The sequence below is a fragment of the Apteryx rowi genome, unplaced genomic scaffold, assembly GCF_003343035.1.
Source record: "Apteryx rowi isolate R43461 unplaced genomic scaffold, aptRow1 scaffold_584, whole genome shotgun sequence".
Classification (NCBI taxonomy): domain Eukaryota; kingdom Metazoa; phylum Chordata; class Aves; order Apterygiformes; family Apterygidae; genus Apteryx; species Apteryx rowi.
This window is the reverse complement of record NW_020450854.1, coordinates 459704-473226: the sequence shown is the minus strand read 5'-3', so window position 1 is coordinate 473226 and position 13523 is coordinate 459704. Positions and strand designations below refer to the sequence as shown.

At 38.2% G+C, this 13523-nt stretch overlaps 2 protein-coding genes across 6 annotated transcripts in view; one reads left to right on the top strand and one right to left on the bottom strand.

The window, feature by feature from the left end:
* Positions 1-13523, bottom strand: part of MTRR (5-methyltetrahydrofolate-homocysteine methyltransferase reductase) — a 36618-nt gene that overhangs the window by 22735 nt on the left and 360 nt on the right. For 2 of the 5 annotated variants that reach the window (XR_003256140.1, XM_026082593.1), the window contains exons 1-6: positions 12220-12636; positions 11047-11223; positions 10779-10958; positions 6617-6770; positions 4274-4391; positions 2759-3128 (exon numbers count right to left, since the gene is read on the bottom strand). Coding sequence is in view for 4 of the 5 variants with exons in the window: in XM_026082593.1 (XP_025938378.1) it covers positions 2759-3128; positions 4274-4391; positions 6617-6770; positions 10779-10922 (786 nt within the window). In the remaining variant the exon portion in view is untranslated. Of the gene's footprint in view, positions 1-2758; positions 3129-4273; positions 4392-6616; positions 6771-10778; positions 10959-11046; positions 11224-12219; positions 12637-13523 lie in introns of those variants that run through there. The other 3 variants (XM_026082590.1, XM_026082592.1, XM_026082591.1) reach the window with 3 other exon arrangements.
* Positions 12908-13523, top strand: part of FASTKD3 (FAST kinase domains 3) — a 10546-nt gene continuing 9930 nt past the window's right edge. Inside the window, exon 1 of the mRNA XM_026082596.1 lies at positions 12908-13013. The gene's annotated coding sequence lies outside the window, so the exon portion shown is untranslated. The remainder of the gene's footprint in view (positions 13014-13523) is intronic.

The following is a 13523-nucleotide window of genomic DNA, read 5'->3' as shown; positions in this document are numbered from 1 at the left end:
CACCCCCACACGTTTTGCTCTACGTTTTTCAAAATTGTATCTAAGTAGTAACAGGCATATATTCAATTAAACAAGTCAGTAGGCTTGAACAGTTTAATGCAGCTAAACTATTAGCAAATGCAGTTTAAGAGCTGTTTTAAAACAGTCAGTTTGAAAATGGCATTTATATTAAAACTCAGAAAACTCCTGCCTAATTAAAGGATAACTAAGTGTAAAGAAAGGACATAAGAAGAAAGAATAGAAGCTATTTAAAAACATCACTGCAGATTAAGAGATTAGGACGTCAGGATTCAGATGGGGGTATTATTACAGGCAATTTATAGGAAAAATTCTAAAAACTAAAATTAAATTGATAGCTAAGCAGCAAGCCCCACCCTGCAGAATGAGATCATGTTATCCCACAGTACTTCTACAYTGAGTGAAAATACTTGTTAATAGGCCCCAAGAATAATTTTAGACCACTTCCGACAAAGGTTGTCACTTTAAGATTAGACTATAGCCTTCATTTCTCCATCACTGTTGTCTGTGAGAAACATTTGATATCAGTACAGACAACAACCCAGAGGTTTTTGCTTTTATTTTTGGGTTTATCCTCCCAGAGGCGAGAGGGATATCAAGTGTCTGTTACAATATTCAGTCAAATGGAAAGGAATTATTCTATCAGTATGAGAGTATCAGCTAATATGAAGATTTCCTGTGTAAAACAAACAAACAAAAAACACACACCACACCAAGACCAACACTTGGAAGTTTTAATATTCTCAAACGTTGCGATTAATGGCTTGGGCTCACTATCAGGTTACTGTGCATCAGTTGGACTATAATAGCCATCTACATTCATATTTCCTCCAGGTCAAGTTCAATGCATAACGAGATAAAGATTTAAGCTAAATAGAATTATCCTGTATTTGCCACAAAGGCTTAACAGGTAGGCCATTACTGCTCTTCTAGTGATAAGCAGCAGCTTGTTAATTCAGTCCTTAGCACTCCAAGACACAATTCTCATAAATAACTGAAGAGATTATGTATCCAGCCTTCTTTAGGTAACAGGGAGTCTCCTTTTGGAAATGTTCAAACTCAAGCCAATGCATTTCAGAAGGAACCAACTTCAGCTTTGCTTGGCAGAAAATTATGCATGGTTGTTGCAATGCGAGATTTTGGGAAAGGATATGGATTGTAGGGTGAGATTTTACAGGTATGACACATGGGACCTACTTGCTAAGAGCCAGCTCTGTCAAAAAAATAACGCCCAAGGAAAAATCTGCACTTGGTGCTCTCCAATGCTCAAGACAATCATCCAGCTGCACATCTGAAATCTAAAGACTATTATCTCTAATCTGTCCCTGAATTCTAGATTTGTAGAAATCACCCCTGTCACAGCAGGGGAGATTTTATAAATTAAGCTCTTGGGATTCATTGAAAATTGAGTGCCCAGCTCCTCTTTTAAGCACTGTAGCACAACTTTAAACCTGGTCTGTAATCCAAGAGTACCTCTAAATCGTAAATCTTTGTTTCAGTAATTTAGATTGCTTAACTCAACAACTTGTACAAAAAGTAATACAATTCTGAGGTTTAAAAGAAAAGCAAAAGTTTMTAGTGTTCAAATTCATGCTTCCTATTTCATAATTATATTATTTAGATAAAAGTGATTTTCTCACCATTAATCCTGTCACCTGCAACTGACAGACTGTCTGGGCCCTGAGGGCACTAACAGGCTTTAATGGCCATGACCAACCTCACTGGGGGTCTCCATCCAAACACTCTGCTCGTGGCCCCAGGAGTCCCATTTAAGCTCAGACCTGGGCCTTCAGTCAATCATAGGAGTACTGGTCTTGAGCTCAGCCACAGCCAAGTCCATGCCTTGCCATGGATACCATTGATTTGGGCTCTGACTCACAGACTGACTTTCCAGCCTGATCTCACAACTGCTTCATCACCACAAACTTGCCTGATGATCCGGACTCTTGGTTGATCCTGGCTACCACCTCTGGATTTGCCAAGGTTGCCTCGCTCAGGTATTGTAGAACCTTTCCTTAGCTGGCGAGGTCCCTGCCCTACTGGTCATGTAATCATACTTAGCTCCCTGCTTAAGGAGCTAGCCCTTGCTGCTCCCCTACAGAGATAAGCAAAACATCTGTCCTTTGGCAATCAAAAAAGTTTGAGTCACATATTCCAGTTCATTCTGAATATTAAGTTTGCCAACTGGAGATGATCAGTAGCTTATGCTAATTCTTCTCTTTGCACAGCAGGCCACATAGTAAAAGCACACTGACTTTTGAGCTACAGTTTATCTTCTTTTTGCAGTAGTAAAATTATGATCATTTTTTACAATAGCAAATTTCTCAGTTAAGTATGCAGCAATATTTCGAGGAATTTTACGCCATCTTAGGGCATTATGCAAGTATTGAAATTTGAACTGAATTGCACCATACTTCTTTCCACAGAAGATGGTTTCACTGTCAAAACAAATTTCTGATGATTTCAGTTCTTCCATTCCTGGCACTGCATTGCCATTCCCTTATCAAATTATTATTTAGCTAAATTATACTTTTATGTCAGTGTCCTCAACTGATATGCTGACAAGTACATTCTTACAATATAAATGGACCTTTCACTCACAATTTAAAAACCTCCTGTGTTCAGGGACATACCTCCTTTAGATATGTGTCCACTTGTTCTTTGGAGTGGTACATAGGAGTATACACTCATGTTCCTCACCAGAAGTGAAGGCTTGCATCATTCAAAGTGAAGTCCTTACCTCACCATGGGTGTCCTGAAACTGGACCTCTATATATTCTGGTGGCAAGGCAGGAACATTAAGAACAGACTGGGAGATGGGAGGGACAGAATGAACAAGTGAAGGTTCAGTGTCTTGAGCTGAAGTCACAAGATTAATGTCAACCAGTTTCTGTGACAGAACATCAGAACTCCTCACTCCCTCATCTTCTAGCTTCAAGTGCTGTATTTTTGAGGTTAAGTCTGTTTCATGTACACGTGGGGCTGCAGAGAGAGAGTTAGAAACAGCATTGACATTGCTGCTCATGCCTTCTTTTTCTTTCTGCAGTAGAAATGATTCTTTGAGGGCAAGCCAAAGTCCATCAATCCAAGGGTCAACCACTAGTTCCAAACTGTGGAGGGAAGAAAACAAACAAACAAAGCAACATAAAAGCAAAGCAAACCTACTGGACTGCTAATTTATAAATAATGAAAAGAACAAAAAAAGCTATACAACACTACTCATTTTCCATTTTTTACATACTGGCAGCTGTTACCAAGATGACTTTTCTTGTTAAAAATTTGCGTTTCCATTTAATTATCACTGCTATTTAAATTTATGGGGTCTACAATGTAAAACAATCTCACTCCTTTTGTCAACCTCTCAATTTTATTTTCTTATGTTCAAGTTTATAACAGGAAGTTGAAGGGATGGTAGCAAAATATGCAATTTTTCGCTGTGCAACAGCAACATCAATAGCTTACAATAATGTTCCATTTTTATTATTTTAGAACACAAGATATAAGTTTTATGATTATGGCAATGTTTGTGTGTTCAGTTCTGTCTCATATCATCACGCACAGAAGCGATATAAGCTGCACTTCAGAATAAATAAGCCAAGACTGCGGCCTACAGGCCAGAAAGAGCAACAGAACAGGAAGGGTGTTGTTTTCTTATATAATTCCTATCTCTATGGAGATCAAGAAAAAAGGCAGATGTTTTACTGGGGGGGGGGGGGAATCACAAACTGTTTTAGTGATTGCCTAAAGAAGCTCTACTACAATAAAAGGAGACTTTGTTTAACAGATTCTTTAGACTGCAGCCAATGCAAAATGAGAGCTTGGAAAAAATCTTTGAGAGACAGATTAAAATGAATCAGAGTCTGGTGGGTATGCAGAGAGAGATCTCATTATCCAGTGCCTGGCCACAAATACTGTGGAACACCACTTGTTTTGTATTTGCTTGGGTAAACACAGAATATATTTTAAAAACCATTATTTATTTTAAAAATAATATTCTAAATTACTCCATTTCTAAAATTACTAAATACCCTGAATTTTTACAGACATTATATATATTTACTTAGATCTAAAAATTGTAGTTTCATTTAGCAGCAATTAAGATTGAAAAGGCATACTGTTCTGAGATAGAACTCATTCCTGCGAGGTGCTGAGCGTTCAGGTTCAACTGATTTTGTAGAATTTAGAGCTTTTAACCAACTTCACAAGTAATAACCGTATCTTGAAGAAGTAAAATCCAAACTCATTCAGTTCTTACCCTACACAATCATCTGCTAATCCTGTATCATAAAAGTGCTGGGCACCAAGTTCCTGCAGTCGTCTGTCTACCGTCTTTCCACCATTACAAAAGAAGGTGTACTCTGAATCTCCCAGACCTAACAAATTCAAAGAAAGAGGAATCACGTCAATCAGCCAGGCACACAGGTTACACAGACAACAATCTGCAAAGACATCACAAGATTTTCTTGCAGGCAAACAAGAGAATCTGATATATCAAAGTGCACATTACCAAAACACTTATATGATCTTAATAATTTTTTGTGTGTCCAAAACATAGCTGAAGAGTTCCTCCTTCACAAATGCAAGACAGTATTTATCTGAAAACGCCTTGCTTTAGATACTTAATATTTCACAAGAATCTTGCTTTAGTTTAGTTTTTTTTTTTAATACTTTGCAATAAAAAAGTAAAGAATTGAAATAACTAGAAACAGAATAAAACTGATAAATTGTATGTGAATTACCAAGAGAGATCATTTAACCTTCAAGTTAAAATTGTTACTACCTATCAGTAACATAAGGGAGGGAATATTAGAAGAAATTCAAAAATACCAGAATCTTAAAAAAAAAAAAGTCAGAAACATAGGAAGAACTAGTGATTTTAAACCATATGAAGAAAGAAATACAGGGAAATAKGCATGAGGGAATCCGGTCCCAAAACCCCACACCAGAATCAGAGCTACTAAGGAAAACCCTTTTTGCAGATCTCATTTTCACTGCGTTGGGTGTATGCAAGATCTTGTCATTTAATAGCCATAAAGGGTTTCCATTAGGAGATGCATTTTGTTATCAGTTAAAAATTCAGTGGAACCAGGAGTTGCATTCATGGAGAATCTGAGACTTTAAGAGGACATCCAGCCCTCTCACCTACTCCATATAAGATTAACAACACATACCTCATCCCTGAGGGATCCTCATCTAATATAGAAGATCTTGGTTATGTAGACTCCACAAATTCTCTATGCAATTTACATCAGTGTCTCAACATCTTAACTATCAGAATTTTTCACAGCCCAACCCTTTCTTGTTCTAATTTAAAGCCTCTAGATTCTTATTCCACCTATTGATAGGCAGTGACAACAAACAGACTATTTATTTCTTCTTTACAACAGCCTTTTTGGTATTTTTGTGGAGACTCCGTCTCTCTTTCAGACAGGGTCATTAGAGTTAATACTCCATTGGACATACTGAAAAGTAAACTAAGAATGTATTTTAAGAATACTAGCTTTTTAGACTGGAATCAGAAAACATGTTATAAAGTACATACTGTATCTTTTACATCAAAAATAAATATTAATAAAACACTTATTTTCATATAAGCATGCATTCATTTAGCTATGAAAATCTAACCGTTTCATGAACTGTGATCTATAAATAGGCAATAGCATAGCATCTCAAAATGTAACATTATTAGGATACATATATTTCACACTACAAAATGAGACACCCACTAGAAGTTTCCTTCCAGGAGGTACTTCCTTTACTAGAAGTTTTTTCACTTCTACCTATCAACTTAAATTTGTCAGGCTAAAATAACCCAGTTTCAAATAGAAATTTCTGAATTTGGTTTAAACAGAACCTGAAAAGTCAACAGCACTCTTGAGATGGAATTACCCCCAAAGCAATTCTGCAAATGTAGGTGCCTTTCTACAGCCTTCAAGTGTTCCTCCCCCATCAAGGAACTGACAAAGTTTAACCATTTTAATTCGAGATCAAGTAATACAGGTGATCTGAACTTCTAGGCCTTGTTGCTGCTGAAAAGCATAGAGGAGAGAGGACAGTAAACATGCAGCTCCAAACTGTCCTTACCATCAGCTTAAGACAGGTGAAATGCATTTTGCCAACTCTGTATTTTTCATATCAATTTGTAATCTGAAGTTACATTCTTGTTAGCAATCAGTAAATATGACCTTCAAAATGWAAGAGCTATTGCAAACTTGAAGGGATAGGATGATCTCAAAGCCTTATTTTTTAGGGTATTTTATACAGCCTTTCCCTTTGTACAGAAAAAGGCCTGATCATTTGCAAGGCCATGTAAACATCCCTAATTCACAGAGATTTAGCATGAAATTAAAACTTCAGCAATCACAGATAGCTTACATCCTATTTTGTTTATGCATAAAATTGAAGTATAAAAAATTTAAATTGGTAGCTAACTTTCACTTTTGTGTCATTCTTCCTTTACTGCTCATAGAAGAGACCTGTTCATAACATAAAAATAAATGTATTACAAATATATATATAATTTAAGAAATGCTATTTACAAGTACAGATTATTTACTGACAAACGAGTGCTGGAATGCTATAGAAAATACTGAATCACCTAACAATCCATATTGTAGATGTGCAAAATGATCAGGTGGCAAGGTCTTGTCTTGAATTTTCTTAATGAACTTGCGGGCAGTGTCTGGCGGGTCTCCAGTACCAGTAGTGGAAATAACAATAACTACAGGATCCTTTTCTGCTTCCAGATTATACTACAAATAATTGAACAAAGCAAGTTATGAAGTGCCATTTGATAAATATTTGTGATCTGAGATATTATTTTCCACTTTTCCTCTTCCCAAAGGTACACAAAAAATGTTTAATCTCATCTTATCTGTACAAAAGCACAAGTCTTTCAAGTAATTACAAGTCATTTTGGGGATGCAGCTTATAACCTTGCTTATTACTTTGTTTATTAATTTGACATTCAGAACCATCTGAAGAGAAGAAAAGAATGGTAGTTTGGCTATCAAAAAGCATGTGATATGAACTCATAGGGTGGAAACAACTAAGTGCTTGGAACATATGATTAACTTAAAAACATCAGCTGCTTTACCCAAAAGATTATCGTTCCTTTATTTACTGTTAATATTTTTTATTTTTCATCTAACTTTGCAAATAGGGAAAAAAATATACTTACTAACTGTAAAATTCTGCAGTCATTGGAAAAAAATATAAAATCAATATACAGAAACCTCTAGGCAAACTCTCAGAAAATAACGCCATCTGCACATTTACAGTCAAACTACCAGCAAGCTGGAGCTCAGTCTCTCTTCCAAGAGACAATGGGCATGAGTTGAAACAAGAGCAGTGCTGACAGGATATAAGGAGAAACTTTTTCCACCATGAGGATGTGAGGCAGTGTAACAGATTGCCCAGAGAGGTTGAGCCATCTCCATTCTTGGAGCTTTTCTAAGACCACGCTGGATGAAGCGCTGAGGACCCTGGTCTGAGCTCACAGCTGACCCTGCTCTGAGCAAGAGGCTGGACTAGAGACCTGTTCAGGTCCCTTCCAACCTAAATTATCCTACAATCCTATATGCAAACACTGAAGGGCAACAGTCTAAGCATGCTAATACTCATGCTAAGAATACTGTACAACTGCACTCAGACAGCTTAAATATGCAACTACTACAGCATTTGCTTTGTCATGTGGAAAAAGTATCCTTTGCATATATGATCACAATCACACAGTTACTCACAATCTGGATAATTTATCCATAGATAACTGGGGTGTGGTTGTACAAACAGTTGAGATCCTTTTGAAATTCCACAAGAGATCATCTGGTTCTAACTGCTACTTTTTATGTTACACTCCGCCTTTACTAAAAGGCTCTGTGCTATGAACTATAAGTTAGCTCTGAACCAAGAAAATTAGTCTCTGTGCTCCAGAGTCAATTGTCATTGGCGCTTCCCCCCCCCTCCAATTCACTTATTACCCTTTGTCATCTTTGGTATTTTCCTTTTTTTTTTTTTTTTTTATAGGAGCTACTCCTATTATTTTAGGTCATCAAGAACTGGCTGTATTTGTATGTCAGTTTCATAAATTCAGGTTGCATACAACCATTTATTACTTTTCAAGGGAAACCAGTCAGCTTCCTTGATTATTCCAGTTTTCTACTAATACCTGGCTGCAGCACTGTAACAACATATTACCTGTCAAGTTAACCAAGCAACCCATTCTTTCACAGTACTCCTATATGCTGTAAGTTTTGAATCACATGAAAAATTGCTTCACAGAGTCACAGAAACATTGTTTGGAAGTGACCTCTGGAGGTCATCTAGTCCAACCCCATGCCCAAAGTGGGACTAACCGCCAACACTGAATTAGGTCAGCCATGACTCTAGTTGCATCTTGAAAACCTCTGATGATAGAGATTTCACTTTTCTGGGCAACATTTTCCATCTAGAATTTCTTCCACTAGTGTCAAATCTGAGTTTACTATGTGGATTTTCCCTCTTGTGGTACAGTCTTCCACTGAGAAGAGTTTGACTAAAGCAGATTGCTTGAGGTCACTCGAGGTCACTCCTTAGCCGCCTCTTTGCCATAACAAGCAAGCCCAGATCCTTCAAATGCTTGCTCTAGGTTTCAGTTTAAAATCATTCCTAGCATTCAAAATTTAATAAAATAGTAGGATTATGAGACAAAAGAGATTGCAAGAGGTATTATGGCTTCAATTCAAGTTTTAAGTATACACATATCTAATTCACRTACTTCTGAGAATTTGTCTTTATCCTGTGGCAAGTGCAGTTTCAGGACTTTAATTCAAAACTTCACAGTTTGAACAGCTGTCTTCTACATACTTTATTTAGTAATTCATTCAAATCTTATCCCCTCCTCAAGGCATATAAAATGTCACCACTACATCTTCAATCCAAAAAGGTCAGGAACACAAAGAAAGCAGTTTTGCTGTTGTCATTTTTTCCAAGACTTTTATGAAGAATCTAAAAACAGTTGCATGAGGCAACTTAAAGAACCATCTAGAACAGTATCCTGCCTCTGACAGTGGACAATACCATCTGCTATTGTAGAAGAGTATAGTACAGTGTAAGAGAACAGAGTAGGCATACAAGGATATCCCAAGTACTTTGCCAGACTTCAATGAGCTGTGGTCCAGGGACATTCCCAACCAGAGGTTTTGTCTTTTACAAGGTCATGCAAACTGCTAGCACGCACAAATTCCTGAGGCAAAAACTTCCAGATCTGAACTACATACTGTGCAAAAAAAGGYCTTAAAGCTCCTGTTGCAATAACTGGGATTTTCAAAGCTTCCACACCTGATTTTACAGGTAAAAATACAAGAGTTTTATCAGTCCACTGTCACAAGGTATTACAGTATTTACAAACAAAAGCAAATACTTCAAGTACAAAATGCCAGAATCTACTGACATCACATAAGAAGTTATGCTAAATTGTGTTCCATTAAAAAAAAAAAACAAAAAAAATATCACAAGTGTATAAAGTAAAAGCTGGTATATTAGAACAGAGGTGCGATTAGTTCATTAAATTCTGATGCAATGCCTTTCTCCTCTGCAAACTTAAAGACAACATTTTGGAAGCCAAACATTTGGGACAGATTCTTTGGGAAGAAAAGTCAAGGTCATCTGGCCTCCAGAAGGGCAGAGGTCCTGCACTGATTTGTGCCAAATATCAGGAAGTCTGATGCATATCTAGACCAACAAAAACCTTACATATAATTTCTTACTCTGTCTTCCACTCCTTCCTGTATTCCTTGGTGTTCCTATCTTCATCCTATTCTTTCTCTCTCCTTCAAATTAACTCTTCAGTTGAGGACAGCAATGCTACACAACAGCAGAGAGCAGCCTGCTCAGGCTGTATATGACCACCGATGGAAAAAGATGTGATCAAACAGCCAGATGATGTCTTACCCAGAATAATACATATCATGGCAAATGTGGTTATTCAGACCACTCATCCAAGACCGATCACATGCACTGTGTCCCAAGAAAATGTCCATTTAGCCTCCTGTATTATTGCTCCTACCTCATTTCCACTTCACTTCAGTCTTCCATCAAAAACTAAAAGCAATCACAGTAAACAAATGAAATTTTAAACAGGACTAACCTCTTCTCACCTACAAGAAAATGCAAAAGTCTGTGTTTCCAAGACTTGACCACTCAATGTTGTATGGCAACAGGATCACATTATGACTATTGACTCTGCAATCACCTATTCCATCCAAAAGTCTTCACAGCAATCCTTTTAAGTGATGATGAGGTCTGAGAGAAATACTCAACAGCAGCATAAAAAGGGCCTTCTCCTAACCGACAAATACAGTCAAACCAGAATTCTCTTACTTCCTCACTTGATGCATACAATCACCTCCCTGAACCATGTAGGTTGTGGAATAAAGCAAAATACATTTATTCAAGTGGCAGACCAATAGCAAGGCTAGAAATATCCCATCTACAGCCTTCCAGAAACTAATCTCCAAAGCTCTCAAATGCTGAAGGAATGAAATGGAAGAACATAAGAAGATTCTTCATATTCCCTGGCTGCATAAAACTTTGTAACGATTTGCTACATACTGAGTGACTGTTCATTTAAGAGTCATGGCCAGCTAGCAAACAAGTAGTGTTTCCACAAGAAGTGACTTGCTAAAAAGGTACCAAATTATTTGTTATTAGCAGCCACCACTCAAGCACAAGGAAAATGCAGCCCAAACATCTATTTTTCAAAACAGCATGGAATATCTCACCTTGTCCATTTCACTTATACAGTACATATCAGCTTCAAGTCCATGGGCGCCTGCTTGCTGCCATATTTCCTCAGCTATGGCTTTTGCCTGCCCCTTTTGTGTTGCATATAGGAGTAAAAACCTCCTTTTTAAGTCACAGCACATTTTTAAAAAAAACAGCACTTTTTTTTTTAAGAGACACTGTAGGAAAAAACAGGAAGGAAAAAGAAAGGTGAATTTATTGTATGCAGAACAGCAAGAGATTGCTTTGTTTAATAAAGAGAGCTACCTTAAAGGTCAGCAGTACCRGTGTTTAACTTGAAAATTAGGTATCTACTTGAAAGAGAAGCCACTTCTCAGAACCAAGCTGTTTGCAGGCCAAGGTTATGAAGGACAAGTTGGTATCAGTCGTATATGCTGTATTGCTTCAATATTGCAGTAATGCAATATTCCCAGTATCAACAACCTAGTTTGTAAACAAAGCAACAGAGAAACAAATTTCATGAAAGTGAATACTAATTTTTACACAACACATTTTATTTTTCACTTTAAGTGAGTGACTGCTTTGATCATTTTTCTGAGCTGCATTTGAAAAACAAAAAAACAAAAAACAAAAAAAGCAACCCCCCCCAAAAACCAAACACATAGACCTAGTGAAGTCAAACTATAATTTCTGAAAAAGTAAAAAAAAACTCAATTACTTCTTCTCTGAAGTCAGTAAGATTTTTACCTTAATGCCTTTATGCTTTACTGCCTATTATGTCTACATTTTAGAATACAAACATTATTTTTCATTCCATATTTCCAAAAAGAATTCCTTACACAAGTGCTACTATAAGATTTACTTGTTCAATTAATTTTTTTTCCTCCTAAAAATAAGGAAACATCTTATAGAAACCTTCTGTAATGTGAACTGCCACTCCCTCCCCAACTCTTGCAAGAAGTAGGATGGATGAGATGCCTATCCTTATTCATTCACCTGACCCCTAAAACCTATAACCATTCTTAGATTAAGAACCTCTCTCTTTACCCCCTCCCCCCCCCYTTTTTTTTAATCGATTTGACACATACACAACACCACAGACAAAGAGGACTCCTAGAAGCAGAGAATGAAAAAGACAAGCAGAATGTCTTTGGTGCATATATTGCAAATTATTCTTTTGCCAATATTTTGTCACTGCTTGGGAGCTGCAGTAGAATTCAAATACCTAGAATTAAACTACTAAACTGGATACATATTTCAGATCCAAATTTGAGTTTTTTTCAAATGCTTGGGCCCAATTTGCTATACTTCACCTACTGACCCCACACAGGTTCAACTACATGATGCATTCAGTGTACTAGCCATATATTTTGATTTATTGAAACCTGTGGCAAAGTGATTTGATATCTTTTTTTTTGCCCTGTTTCCTCCAGGGAGAAAACAAGCATAGCTCAACTGCAAAAGAAGAATGCCACATACTTGGTACTCTACTGATATGGCATGATATTTCTCTCGGCGGTATTATGGAATATATTGCCTGCATTGTTCTTGCTTTCCTGCACTGTACACTCTTGAAAGATGGCATGCCACTTTCACATATGTGATTGGGCTCAGCTGAAAGAAAGGGGAAAAAATGTGTAATTCTTTACTACTGAGCTTTCCAGAGAATCCCTCTAATTGTAACAGTATTGTCACACTTGCAGCCCTTAACTAGTCATGCTATCATATGTTGGTACCAACCCACCAAAAAAACAATACAATGCTTAAGCTGGGAAAACAATGCAGGATTTGCTGGTTCGAACTAGATTTTAAGATGAAACTAAGGATGAAATTCCAAACTATAGATCGTCTGATGCAATAGTCAGAAACAGTGAGAAGATCAACAGTGCAAAAAAGCTTAACAGGGAGTCCATCAGTTCCAGAAGTCATACATAAATGCTAACAGCATGCTTTCTCCTTATCAGATGTGCTGGCACTAGTAATTATGCAGCCGTACACCAAGGCCAGATCACCTGGCAAAACATTTACATCTGACAAAAGTCAGTCCATATAGCCACGGGCAGGACAAAAAGGCAGGATCCTTCTGCAGCCGTGCAGCTTTCGGCTGGACTGTGCAACTGTGCCTTCAGAGTCACGCAAATCGCAAGTCACCTTTTCAACAGCTATCAGCTTGTTCAGAGTCACTCAGAGACCAAGGGAAAGTACGAAAACACACAAACGTTAATTAAAGCAGCCGCAAGTGGTAACTCCTTCACAAGAGTCAAGAACAGCAGGTAACTAACCCGCCTGCCGCGCCGGGGCAAATTTTTTGGTTTTGAAAGAATTAATTGGATTAATTGGACTAAGTAAGACCCCAGCGGGGGGGGGGGGGGGAATCCCTGAGGAAGGACCGGGATTTTCAGGAGTCGAGGCCAGTTTTACATCCCCGGCTCGAATAGCACGACCGCAGCCACAAACATCTCATCAGCCACTACAGCTCTCTCACACCTCCCTCTTCTCCCAGGAGGACACGGCCTCCCGACTTTCCCCCGTTAGCACATTCCTAGTAAATGCAATTACGAGGATTTCGCTAAAAGACAGGGTTTTGCTAAATACATAAACGCGAAGAAAAAGCTTCAGCCCCCCCCCCCCCATGGGGGCGGAGGGCGGGTGAGGGAACCGAACCGCCGCAGGGAGCGGCCGCCGCCGGCCGAGGCCGTTGAGCCACGCGGGGGCCCGAGCCCCGAGAGGGCGCCGCGCCGCCCGGCCTGAGGAGCCGCCCGCACACACCCGCCCTACTCCGC